Below are 13,190 nucleotides of genomic sequence, written 5' to 3'. Positions count from 1 at the left end.
CCAACAATGGCAAACACAGCAACTGTCATAATACACTCTTTCACAAAATGTTTCCTAAATTGAATTAGGAATAAATACCCAATTCATGAATAATCCTCCTGAGTGAGAAATAGGCCACTTGTGAAATCAATTATTATTTTTAACATTATTTAGAATTCATCAACTGCCCACCCACGACAGGTACCTGTTCTGAGTCATTCACATAGAGGGAAAATGGCAACTTAATGTTTGACTTCGCTTTTTTCTCTTTAGCTATTGGAGATCTTAAGCACAATTTACCATCACATGCCAGTCCTCAGACAAAAAGAAGAAAGTTTTCAGTTCATGCTAGAAGCCATCTCCCAGATAGCCAGCTTTCACATGGAAACAGTTGTTGACAACCTTTTACAGAAGCCTCTGCCCTTTGACAGGTAGATTCTTATTGAACTGATTCCTTCTCCTAGAGAAGGCCACTCTGAAAGGCCTTGTGGAGGGATTTATGGTTTGAGAGCAAGATAGCAAACAAAGGTTGAAAATAGCTCATCTGAATAACAATTTAACAATTGGTATTTGAATCACAAATGAGGTTTTTCCAAGTGCTTTTCATATATATAAGATATATATGTATTGCATAATAATATTTTTAACCATATGCCATAGGAATAAGAGAATATTAAAAAGTGAATATTCTCCTCTTTCTGGTGGCCTAGAATGCACCTACATGAGAGGTTCCCATCTTAGTGGACTTTAACAAAGTTCTGTAACCCAAGGCTAGGTTGCTGAATTGTTATGTAAAACATCTTTCTTATCCCCAGGCATGGCAGCATGTCCATCTGCCCTTGAAATTGTGATTAGTCATAATGTGATTTTAGAGTGAGTCAGATGGAGAAGCTTAGAGCCTGAGGCGTTGTGCCTTATCTACCAATTTCCTGCTTTGCCACCCTAGGGACACAAAGACATTGTGGAAGGCGCTGGCTGAAAAGCCAGCCTCCAGTGGGAAACTCTTGCAAGCCTTAATAGACAAACTGGAGACCGAGTTAGAAGATGACATCGCCAGGGTTGAGGCAATTTCAGTGAGTTGGACAGCCTGAACCCATCACTTGCCTGAGACTGTGCCATCCTCTATGATCTATCCCCACCTGGAGCTTGGTGCTCTCACATTAATGACACCTCCTTCTCTCATACCCTAACTTCATTCAGTTTATAGTTATGGCTGTACTTTTGTCTGTGGCTGATCATTTTTAGAAGCAAATTTCTCATCAACCCCCACCCCCAAAATCTATGTATCTATATTTCTAGATTAGTCTAGAAGATATCCGAAGGACCCTTTTTTGTTGAAAAACCCCAGTGCTGAAAACATTTTATTTTACATGACTAGTATCCCCTGGCAGTCACAGGACTAACATGGCAGTCCCTGAGTTGAGAAATTTCCAGACAATAAACCCTCCCATTTCTATGTGTTTTTGCTGGTGGAGAAAACAAAGTTGAACATCAGCCCAGACAGAAGATGGTGTTGGAGGAAATGAGACTGCCTGACCAAGAGGCCCTTTCTCCTCTCAGGTGGCCTGTGCTATGTATGAAGTGATCTCAATAGGCACCTCTGTCACTGGCTTGTATTCAGAGCTGTTCACTCTCCTCCTGAAGCTGGTTAGCTGCACACTGGGCCAGAAGATGCCCACTTCTTCCTGGAGCCGCAGGCGGCATGTGATGCAGCAGGGAGAACAGCAGCAGATCCCGGACCCCTGCAGGTAAATGGCCAATCAGGAAGCATCTTCCACAGAGGTCCCAATCCCAGACTCCAGGAGCAGCATTGCAGAAGTCAGGGTCTGCCCTTTCTGTCATAGCATCCATTGTCCATGAAGAAACAAGGCTCCATTGTCCCTAAGCCATGACACCATAGTTCTTCTTGAGCCAGTATCCAGTGTAGCTACACAGAACAGTCACTTAAAGAATGAGGGTCTATGCTTTCTTTCCTAGAGGAACTACTGTATTATCTTTGGTTTCTATCATTGAGATCTTCCTAGAGAGGCTGGAATCTTGTGATCTTCAAGTCCACCAGGGAAAGAAGAAAAATAAAAATAAATACCATATTTCATAAACTCTGAGACTTCAGCAATTGAAAAAAAAGCATTTTTGCATACCATTGAGAAAACAGAAAAGGACTCTAAAGTAAGCAGTGAATCAATGCTTTCTTAAACTTTAAAATTTTTATTCTGTACTTATCAAAGGAACTCTTTTAGGATTATGAGGTATACATTTTCATTTTATATCACATCATTCTGTTTCCTTGCCTTTTGCATAACTTTTCATTCCAGTGTAAAATTATAGTGCAATATTTTTAAAGACACTTTAAACACCATTTAGATTCAACACATGCATTAGGTTGGTGCAAAAGTAATTGCTGATTTTACTATTAAAAGTAATAGTTTAGTTCCAATAATACATGTAACTTTACTAAAATGATGGTAATATAAAGAGCTATACCTTAACAGGCAACAGATGTGAATGCACAGACAATAGCAACTACGTCACAAGTACTGTCTGGCCAAGAACAATTGTAACACACATCTACTGCAGGATGCATCCTGATTTTAGAGATGCTGTTTTAGAATCAGTGAAATATGGTATTTTTCACTTTTTATTCTTATGGCTTATTTTTTCTCATGGGGGGAGTGTTGACAAGATTTTGTGGCATTACTTACTGACCCACGTCATCTGAATGTCCCCAAGGATCCTAAGGCTAAAATGTGAGCATAGGGCTGCCTGTTTTTCCCTTACACAACATCCCATAATCCAGCGGTGGGAAAGCATTGTGAGGAGTGGGAAGGTAAACTTGGAAATTTGCAATTCCCTGTAAGGGTTGACTTAGTTTTGTAACGCTGACTGTCTTCTTTAGGCTTTCAACTGCTACTCTAAGATGTTTGCAAGCCCAAGCCATGAGAGAAGGCCTTGCAAAGGAATCTGATGAGGGGGACAACTTATGGACTCTCCTCAGCAGTCCTAGTACACATCACATAGGCGTATGTTCACTGGCCAGGTAATGTGCAGACTTTCTAGAACCAGATACAAAGAAGAAAACAAAAACAAACAAACAAACAAAAACAGAAAAAAAAAAAAACGTGCAATACAGGCAACTTCACTGAGCATAATGATTCACTTAGGACTAATAGTTGAAGGAGGACAAACAGGGAAGAAGGAAAAGGGAGTGGGAAGAGACGGTAAGATCAGCCCCACACACACCACTCACCTCAAGAAACATGATTCAGGTGAACATCTTTAGACAAACTATACTTATTTTTTGAAAGAAATACTTAATATTCACATACCTAGAATTCTGTTGAACATTTTCTTAATCAGCCTTTCAAAAAAAATTTTTTTTTTAATTTCATTAGGTTTTTGGGGAACAGGTCGTGTTTGATTACATGAATAAGTCCTTTAGTGATGATTTCTGAGATTTTGGTGCACCCATCACCTGAGGAGTGTACACTGTACCCAATGTGTAGTCTTTTATCCCTCACCCCACTCCTGCTCCTTCCCCCGAACCTCCAAAGTCCAATGTATCATTCTTATGTCTTTGCATCCTAATAGCTTAGCTCCCACATATGAGACAGAACATACAATGTTTGCTTTTCCATTCCTGAGTTACTTCACATAGAATAATAGTCTCCAGTTCCATCTGGGTTGCTGTGAATGCCATTATTTCACTCCTTTTTATGGCTGAGTAGTATTTCATTATATATATATATATATATACACACACACACATACACACACACACACCACATTTTCTTTATCCACTCATTGATTAATGGGCATTTGGACTGGTTCTATATTTTTGCAATTGCAAATTGTGCTGCTGTAAACATGCGTGTGCAAGTATCTTTTTTGTATAATGACTTCTTTTCCTCTGGGTAGATATACCTAGTAGTGGGATTGCTAGATCAACCGGTAGATCTACTTTTAGTTCTTTAAGAAGCTCCACTGTTCCATAGTGGTTGTACTAGTTTGCATTCCCACCAACAGTGAAAAAGTGTTCTCTTTTTATGGCATCCATGCCAACATCTTTTTTTTTTTTTTTTTTTATTATGGCCATTCTTACAGGAGTAAGGTGGTATCGCATTGTGGTTTTGATTTGCATTTCCCTGATCATTAGTGATGTTGAGCATTTTTCCATATGTTTGTTGGCCATTTGTATATCTTCTTTTGAGAATTATCTATTCATGTCCTTAGCCTGCTTTTTGATGGGATTTCAAACTACATTTAAATTGGACAGTTGGATAGGTCATTTTAAAATTTAAGCCCTGGTGGGCTTTCATCAAGTGTCTCTCTCTCTCTCTTTTTTTTTTTTTTTTGAGACAAGAGTCTTGCTCTTCGCCCAGGCTGGAGTGTGCAGTGGGACAATCTCAGCTGACTGCAACCTCTGCCTCCCAGGTTCAAACAATTCTCCTGCCTCAGCCTCCTGAGTTGCTGGGACTACAGGCGCACACCACCATGTCTGGCTAATTTTTTGTATTTTAGTAGAGACGCGGTTTCACCGCATTGCCCAGGCTGGTCTCGAACTTCTGAGCTCAGGCAATCCACCTGCCTCAGCCTCCCAAAGTGCTAGGATTTCAGGCATGAGCCACCACCCCCAGCCAAGCATTCCTTTTTAGGCAAATTACTTGCCTGATGAACAAATACGCTAAGCTTTCCTCCATTGTTTAGAAAAATAAGTCTCTGCTAAAACGTGCATTTTCTAGGAGCATGGCAGTGTGGCAACACGGAGTCATACTGGACATCATGGAACAGCTTCTCTCATCTCTCACCTCCTCCTCGGAGAACTACCGGATAACCGGCACCGCTTTCTTCTCTGAGGCAAGGGAGAGCAGCCCTCAGAGCACACTCACTGGGTCCCCTTGGGGTATTTCTCTTAGGGTCTGGAGCCCAGTGTGCACTGGAACCAGGGAAGAGAGACTTCAAAGTGGGAGGCTTTAATAGAGGAGAGACCAGCTACTGCCAGAGATATGGTACCTAAGCAGGGGGTGAAAGAGGAAAAATAAACCACTTCACCCACCTCCTGCCCTCTAGTTTGCACAAGACAGAGAAAGGGGGACAATAAATCTGTGAGGGATGAAACAAAGCATTGTAGCACTGATGCTTCAAATTCTGGCCTAAAGACTATTCCAGCCAATCCAGAGAAGGAAAACTATCAGTCATTCCTGTTTTCCCTGCCCCGTTTTCCATTGAGATTAGACATCTCTTATGCAGGTAACCGGGTTCACAGCACCACGTAAGCCTGACCTGTGCGCTGCTCACATCTAGAGCTCAGCCTCAGCAAGACTTGCTGGTTCCCCAGAGGGCTTCCTCCTCTGCTCCACAAGCAGTGGGGTCCTCTCTTTAATTGTACTTATGACGTCTTTGGCACTCTCCTGAAGTGGGGGGCCACACCCTTAACTAAAGGGGAGGAGTGTGTTGGTTTCAGCTCATGAAGGAGCCAATCCTTTGGAAGCATGGGAATCTGCGAGATGTGCTGATCTTGATGGATCAAAGTGCCTGGGACTCCAACGCCACTCTGAGGCAGATGGCCATCCGAGGGCTGGGCAACACAGCATCTGGGGCTCCTCACAAGGTAAAAGGCATTCTAAGGGGAAAAGGTTCACTTAAGTAGAGTTTTGAAATAATTACTTCCTAACCCACACCTAGTAGTTGCATAAAAATTAATTGGAAATCCAGATACATTGCTGAGGTAGTAGTTCTTGGGTTGAAGTACATGTGACCCTGACAAAATTTCAGTCCTCTTGTCTGAGGACTCCTTCCCCTATTCCAGATGCGCACAGAACAATTTTGAAGATTAAGAGGTCTTATTTCAAAATAGGTGAAGAAACATAAGCAGTTAATGCTAGAATCTATCATCAGAGGCCTGTATCACCTGGCTCGCACCGAAGTCGTCTGTGAAAGCTTGAAGGCTCTAAAAAAAATCCTGAATCTGCTCACAGACCGAGACGTGAGCTTCTACTTCAAGGAAATAGTGCTGCAAACAAGGACCTTCTTTGAAGATGTAAGTGAGCCTGTTTAGGAATCTTCCCTCCCCAGAAGTTAAGGAACAGAAAAAGGTTTAGGTAGTGTTCACAGAAGACATTGTCAGTGTCCCACCCATCTTCCTTGACCTGCCCCAGACAGGTCACCTGCACAATCTCCATACAAGCTGATGGCTTCCTGTGTCTCTCTGCCTGAGGGTGCTCTGTGGCTTGGCAGTCATGATTGGTCTAAGCTGAGTGAGCCAGAATTGTTGGGGGAAGAAATGCCCTGGGAAGGACCCTCAAACAATAAGAAACAAGAGTTTGTAGATAAATTTCCCGGCTTCCTCACCCCTCAGAAAGATTGAGCTCCACTTGTTCATAACGGTAACACACTCATGAATACTTCCTTTCTTGGCTTTCCTCCCTTCCCTATCTCATTCCCACTCCCCAACATGCTTCCTGGGCTCACCTCCCAAATAAATTACTTGCACCTAAGTCCTCATCTCAAGGTTGCTTTAGGGGGAAGCATAAATTATGACAGTGCTCAAAGACGAACTAGGACCTGAGTAAAGACAATGTTGCTTTTAACACTATCTTTCCACTTCCAACATTCAGAGACTCATTTTATCTAGGCGTCAGTAAGCTGCAGTCCATGGACCAGATCCCACCCACAGCCTGTTCTTGTAAATAACATTTTATTGGAACACAGCCATACTCATTGATTACTTATTGTCTATTGCTGCCTTTACACTCCACTAACAGGGTTGATTGGCTGTTACAGAGACCTTAGGATCCACAGAGTTTAAACTATTTACTGTCTGGCCTTTTAGAGAAAAAGTTTGCCTGCTCCATAATCCCAATTTCAAAAAAAGATCAGTGAGCAGTCCTAGGCAGAGGGTAATTTTCCCTTATGCCTTCCAGGAAGCCCATTTTAGTATTTATTTTTGGTTATTCATTGCCATCGATGTAAAAATATTTTTAACCCAAACCTATTATTTTGTAATCTAAATCTGCTTCCTCATGTGCTATTGTCAAAGGAGATGGAAAACTGCTAGTTGCCTTCTCTAGTGCATTCGTCATAAACATTAAGGCTTTATTCGATTACCTAGTTACCTTGCAGTCTGCAGACTTGAGAAGTCTTCATTTCCCTCATTATTCATCATAAACCTAATTTTTCTGCTCATTAAATATTTTGCAAGCCTGTGACTGAGTTGGACCTCTAAATGAGGCTCAAGAAGTATTGAATAGAATCTAAGGAAATATTACCTGTCAAATCCAACCTTTTCCTATTTCTTTGCTCCATTTTTTTAAAATTTTGCCCTTTCTTCCTGATCTTGGCATGCTAACTATATGAACCTCTAGATTTTAGTCTGTAATATATGCCCGCAGCATTCTTCAGTTTTGTATTTTTGTGGTTTTTCTTGCGTATGTGCTAGCCTACACCTGGCCTTTGAAAATATCTTTCTGCTTGTTTCCAACTATTTCCTCCAATTAACCAATATCACTTTTAGACCAGGCATGGTGGCTCATGCCTGTAATCCCAGCACTTTGGGAGGCTGAGGCTGATGGATCACTTGAGGTCAGGAGTTTGAGACCAGCTTGGCTAACATGGTGAAACCCCACCTCTAGTAAAAATACAAAAATTAGCCAGGTGTGCTGGTGCGTGCCTGTAATCCCAGCTACTCAGGAGACTGAGACAGGAGAATCGCTTGAACACAGGAGGCAGAGGTTGCAGTGAGCCAAGATCATGCCACTGCACTCCAGCCTGGGCAACAAGAGTGAAACTCTGTCTCCAAAAAAAACAAACAACAACAACAACAACAACAACAACAACAAAAAACAGCAACTTTTAATTATCTTGTCCTCAAAAATGCTTACTGGGGTAAAAATAACAATGATATTCTTTTTCTTCATTGCACAGGGCTGAAGTCACTCCTTCAGAACCCCAGCTGTTAAGTTTCCTGGATTGCTGTTGATCTGATAATCATTCTTTTAGATCTGAGCCTCCAGTAAATCACAAGTCCACTTAACAATTTCGTGGTCAAGATAATACTTCTCAGTGTCATCAGAGAAGGATAAAATGTGCTAAAGTCTTACTGGTTGTTAGCTCAGACCTTACTCATCTCTAATAGGTGTCAACTCCATCATGTTTGCATAAAAGTAAAGTTGGACAAAACTTTGCCTCTTATTTGTTCTCCAGTAATGCCATCTTCACATAAGTATATTTAACTCTATGATCTATTGCCCCGATATTTTTCTGTAGATTAAGCATAGCTCTCTATAATCTCCAAGTTTCCTTTCTTTGGTTCTTTCAATATTTAAATACTTTATTAGACTTTTCAAAACATGGTGACACTTGAATGAAATGACAGAACAGAAAATGTGGCTGCTGCCACATGCTCCATTCCCTTCTTGCTACTATTCCCTACCCTGTCACCCTGAGCAATCGCTTTACCCTCTGTGACTCAATGTTCTCAAGCAAACATGAGGACATTGGACTAGACGTTCTCTAATATTTCTCCCAGCACCCAAAACCCTTTTGCCACTTTTTCTTTCAGATTTTTCATCATCCCGATTGGTCGATTGTTCCTGGACCTATCATTAGCTCATTGATTTTGCAAAATTCAAACTTTTTTAACTAGATACTTCTCTACTTTTCTAGTACCTTGTTTTTGGTTAGCTTTCTCTTTCTAAAGAGATATCTTTTAAAGATATATCCTGACCTTATTCCTAATAAATCTAAAGAATGTGTTTCTACTTTCATTTTCATTATACAAGGTCACATCTGAGCTTTTCCGGCCTTTTCCCAACAAACCATCATTTTTTTAGAAGATCTATATTAACTTTATTGTGTATCTAAATAATATTCTGCTATTCAGGACTGCTTTTTCTTTAATCCCTCTTTGTTCATATGGGTATTTTAAACTGGTTTTCTGGGCCTAAAAGTAAAAAAACTTCCGTGAAATTCATCTCGCTTCATTTCTTCCCTGTCGAAACTCTGAAACATAACTCTAACGAGAAAACAGGAGGCCATCTTCCTCCACCACCTTTCTCTTGTTTTCTTTTTTCTTTTTTTTTTTTTTTTGGACACAGAGTCCCGCTCCTTCACCACTGGAATTCAGTGGCATGATCTTGGCTCCCTGCAGCCTCCTCCTCTCAGATTAAAGCAATTCTTGTGCCTCAGCCTACCAAGTAGCTGTGACTACAGGCACACACCACCAGGACTGGCTAATTTATATATTTTTAGTAGAGACAAAGTTTCACCATTTTGGCCAGGTTGGTCTCAAACTCCTGACCTCAAGTGATCCACCCGCATCAGCCTCTCAAAGTGCTGGGATTACAGGCATGAGCCACCGCACTTGGCCTCTCTTGGTTTCCTAAAATCATTGCTTGCCATCCTGGACAAAAAAAAAACAAGAAAGTTCCATAACTTCACATACTCAAGAGTAGAGCTAGGCACTTCTGTGTTTAACCTCTCTAAGAACCAAGGCCCAAATTCCCAAACTGCCTGTAATCCCTTTAGAAAATATTTGGTGTCATGGAGAACAGTACTAGGCCTTGAACAATTAAGATTAGAGACCTCATAATTCTAAGCTAGTAACGCAACCAAACTAAGTAAAATACACAACTGGCAGAAGCCCTCCCTGGCTTTGTCTATGAGTACCCCTGTGTATCATTCCTGTGGTCATGCTCACACTTCCCCACTGGCTACTCAAAGACAGAAATCAACTCTCTGGCATCACATAAACCCCAGACCCAGGGTTTTTTTAAACTCATGTAGTGTGGAGAGAAAGCTTCAGGGAAAGAAAGCGTGTTCTTGGAACATTTAGAGGCTGTGACTATGATGGACCAGTGCCTGGGTTCCAGCCTTCTTTTGCTGAAGTGGGAAGGGTGGGATTAGAGCTGAGAGTGTGCTGGCAGGGAATGGTATCTGAGAGGAGGATATTCACCACGACATGTATTCGTCACCACAGGAGCAGGATGATGTGAGATTGACTGCCATCTTCTTATTTGAGGACCTGGCATCCCTAACAGGAAGAAGGTGGAAGATTTTTTTTGCTGAAGAAATAAAAAAGAGCCTGATCTCATTCCTTCTGCACCTTTGGGATCCCAACCCCAAGATTGGAGTTGTAAGTGCTCTCCACAGACACCTGCACCTCCTGCTCTCCCCATGGCTGAGAAGCACCAATAAACCTGGTCTAGCTGCACCAGAAGCCAGATCTAAAGTGCCAGATCTAAAGTCACCCCTTAGAACTGAATCTGAAAACCTCTTCTCCAATTCTAGGTTCTTCTTGCCATCTCTTCCCGAGTTTACTCTTCCATCCTTGAAACTGGGAAGGTGCCGGCAATGACTATAAAGCCATTCACACCACTGACTTTTACTGCTTCTTTCCCAGTACTGTTCAGCATTTTTTCCCTTCTGGAAGGAGATCCTAATATTCTGGACTGTGATGCAGAAAACTCTGTTTTCCAGGCTTGCCGTGATGTCTTGATGGTCTGCATTCCCTTTCTGGGCCTCCAGGAACTCTACGGGGTATTAGACCATCTCCTTGATCAGGATCTACCAAGGGTCAGGGATTTCTATAGGCAATTCTGTGTGAAACTGGTGAGTGTCCAATAGATGCCGCCTCCAAAACAGGCAGGACAAGGGTCTAGATAAATCCTAGAAGGGCAAACAATGTAGCAAGGAATCTCTGGCCAGAGCCAGAACTGCCTTGGAAGGATGGCAGTGATCCTTGGTATCCTGCCACAGGACCCTCTGCTCCATTCCCAAGTCCTGACTGGGATGTGTTCTCCTCGGTTCCTAAAATTCATATCAGTTGATTAATCCCTTAAACTCTGATGCCTTCCTGATTAAATGTAGATCAAAATACGCATAAGACAATTTTCAGTCAATTAATTTATGGCTGTATGAGTGCTCACTGGCCTTTACAGATCCATTCTGAGGACCTATAGGATGCTGAATGTCACAAAGGTTCACTTTCCAGTTGCTCTCTTTGTAATTCACATCTCTTCTAGGCCAAGAAAAACCAGGAAATTCTGTGGATCCTCCACACACACTCCTTCACCTTCTTCACTAGCAGCTGGGAGGTGATCAGGAGTGCAGCTATCAAACTCACAGGTGAGTACACACCCCCATTTCCTACCCGGATATGTCTGCTCTTTCCATCTAGTTTTGCTTTGACCAGAAGCTGTCCAGTATAAACACTAGTATGACCAATATAACCTTTTTTATTAAATCTCAGGAAGGGCTTTTATCTTACATCTTGTAACATCCTCCCGCAAAGAAACCTGCTTCCTTTTGCAGTGAAAACTCATGACCTCTCCTGACTCACCTACACTAATTCTCCTCCCATCTGAGCCCTTCATGCTCCTTCTGGCTCCAAGTCCTGCTCCTTCTTTTCCCCAAATCTTTGCTCCCAGCTGCTGCTCTTACATAAATGTTTTTCTTCACCTCATCTCATAAGATAACCCACACTCAACATCCAAAGCTTAGTTCAAGCTGAGAGCTTTGGCAACATGATACAAGTGGGAAGTATGTTCATGTGGGGGCCAGCAACCCCTGGCTCTGCCATGTGATTCTGGAAATTGACTTAACTTTATGTTACCTCTCTGTCTGATGTATAAAATAAAACATAAGTAAGTCTCTAAATATCCTTCTATCATGAAATTCTAAGTCTTACTTTGAAGCCTGTTCCAACTAATTCAGCCAAGAGACTACAGGCCCACTCCCTTCACCACCTTTAAGACCAAATTAAAAATATGAGGGTTCCTTCTTGACTCATATGTATGATCCCACCAACTATATTATACATTTTTTGAAGACAGAGATTCTATCTTACACACACTTGAAATCCCAACAACAACTAGCCTCCTCAGAAGATCATTCTGTGAACTCTGCCAAATATTCTGGATAAGTGACTACTTGCAGGCATGGCACTCTGGACCCAATAGAAGTCACCCTGACATCATTTTAGGGGGTGCAAAGGAAGTCATATAGTTTGCTCATTCACCAGCCTACCATTTACCTTCTCACCAGGTGCAGAGTCTAACCTGATCTACTTTTCATGGCTTCTTCCTCTATAATGAAATCAGTAACATTGTCTCCTATTAACTTTAGATGCCATTATTCTCAATTTGACCAGCCAATATGTGGAGTTACTAGACAGAGAACAACTGATCACACGTGAGTACCAACCTGGTTTCTTCCCAGCATATTGTTACATTCTTAGGAAAAGAGAAAATATTGCTACTCTAAGTTCCACGTGAGCCCAGAACTTGAAAACCTTAGCACCAGTTATTGTATCTGATGCTCTCTAGACACTAGAATTTCTCCAGGGTATAAAGCAACCTCCAGCTCCAGCTCTTTGCAGGCATCAGAAACACCAATAGACTACAACTTTCCAATTGCCTAAACCTACTGATCACAAGGTCAGGGCTTCTCTTCCCTTATTTCAATGTTAAAAGCAGTTCTTGTAGTTCCACATTCTACCTTTTAGGATAAAATTTGAGCATGAGGACCTGAGCCCCACTTGGATCTGACCCTCAGTGCTAAAAAGTTGGGCCTTGGCTTGGTTTGCCCTTCTTGCTGGGCTCTGACTCTCCTCATGTGCTTATTTGCTATTCTTGCCATTTCAGGGCTCCAAGCACTTCGTCAAGATCCATGTATTAGTGTCCAGAGAGCAGCTGAGGCTGCTTTGCAGACCCTCCTGAGAAGGTGTAAAGAGACAAGCATTCCTCTGTAAGCCATCAAGAAATAAACTGCTGGCTTTTCCTATATCTGACTCCTGTCTTCATCCTATTACCTCACAAACTTGCAGCATTTTGAGGAAAGAGATGCTGCCTAGGATGGGGATATTGAAGTGGTGGTATATTTCTTCCTCTAGACACATGCTCACGTATGTTTATTGCGGCACTATTCACAATAGCAAAGACTTGGAATCAACCTAAATGTCCATCAGTGACAGACTGGATTAAGAAAATGTGGCACATATACACCATGGAATACTATGCAGCCATAAAAAAGGATGAGTTTGTGTCCTTTGTAGGGACATGGATGCAGCTGGAAACCATCATTCTCAGCAAACTATCACAAGAACAGAAAACCAAACACCGCATGTTCTCACTCATAGGTGGGAACTGAACAATGAGATCACTTGGACTCGAGAAGGGGAACATCACACACCGAGGCCTATCATGGGGAGGGGGGAA

General features: G+C 41.9%; 1 protein-coding gene across 1 annotated transcript in view; it reads left to right on the top strand.

The window, feature by feature from the left end:
* The window catches only part of MROH2B (maestro heat-like repeat family member 2B), a 75,182-nt gene extending 62,426 nt beyond the window's left edge, over window positions 1–12,756 (top strand). The window contains exons 31-42 of the mRNA XM_011966342.1: window positions 253–410; window positions 926–1,052; window positions 1,540–1,727; window positions 2,876–3,016; window positions 4,719–4,833; window positions 5,441–5,587; window positions 5,834–6,016; window positions 9,953–10,108; window positions 10,453–10,584; window positions 10,998–11,100; window positions 12,100–12,165; window positions 12,618–12,756. Of these exons, the coding sequence (XP_011821732.1) occupies window positions 253–410; window positions 926–1,052; window positions 1,540–1,727; window positions 2,876–3,016; window positions 4,719–4,833; window positions 5,441–5,587; window positions 5,834–6,016; window positions 9,953–10,108; window positions 10,453–10,584; window positions 10,998–11,100; window positions 12,100–12,165; window positions 12,618–12,724 (1,623 nt within the window). The 3' untranslated portion in view covers window positions 12,725–12,756. The remainder of the gene's footprint in view (window positions 1–252; window positions 411–925; window positions 1,053–1,539; window positions 1,728–2,875; window positions 3,017–4,718; window positions 4,834–5,440; window positions 5,588–5,833; window positions 6,017–9,952; window positions 10,109–10,452; window positions 10,585–10,997; window positions 11,101–12,099; window positions 12,166–12,617) is intronic.
* The last annotated feature ends 434 nt before the right edge of the window (window positions 12,757–13,190 follow it).

The sequence above is a fragment of the Mandrillus leucophaeus genome, unplaced genomic scaffold, assembly GCF_000951045.1.
Source record: "Mandrillus leucophaeus isolate KB7577 unplaced genomic scaffold, Mleu.le_1.0 Scaffold119, whole genome shotgun sequence".
Classification (NCBI taxonomy): domain Eukaryota; kingdom Metazoa; phylum Chordata; class Mammalia; order Primates; family Cercopithecidae; genus Mandrillus; species Mandrillus leucophaeus.
Note: the sequence above shows the minus strand (reverse complement) of the source record. Positions and strands in the feature narration are given on the sequence as shown.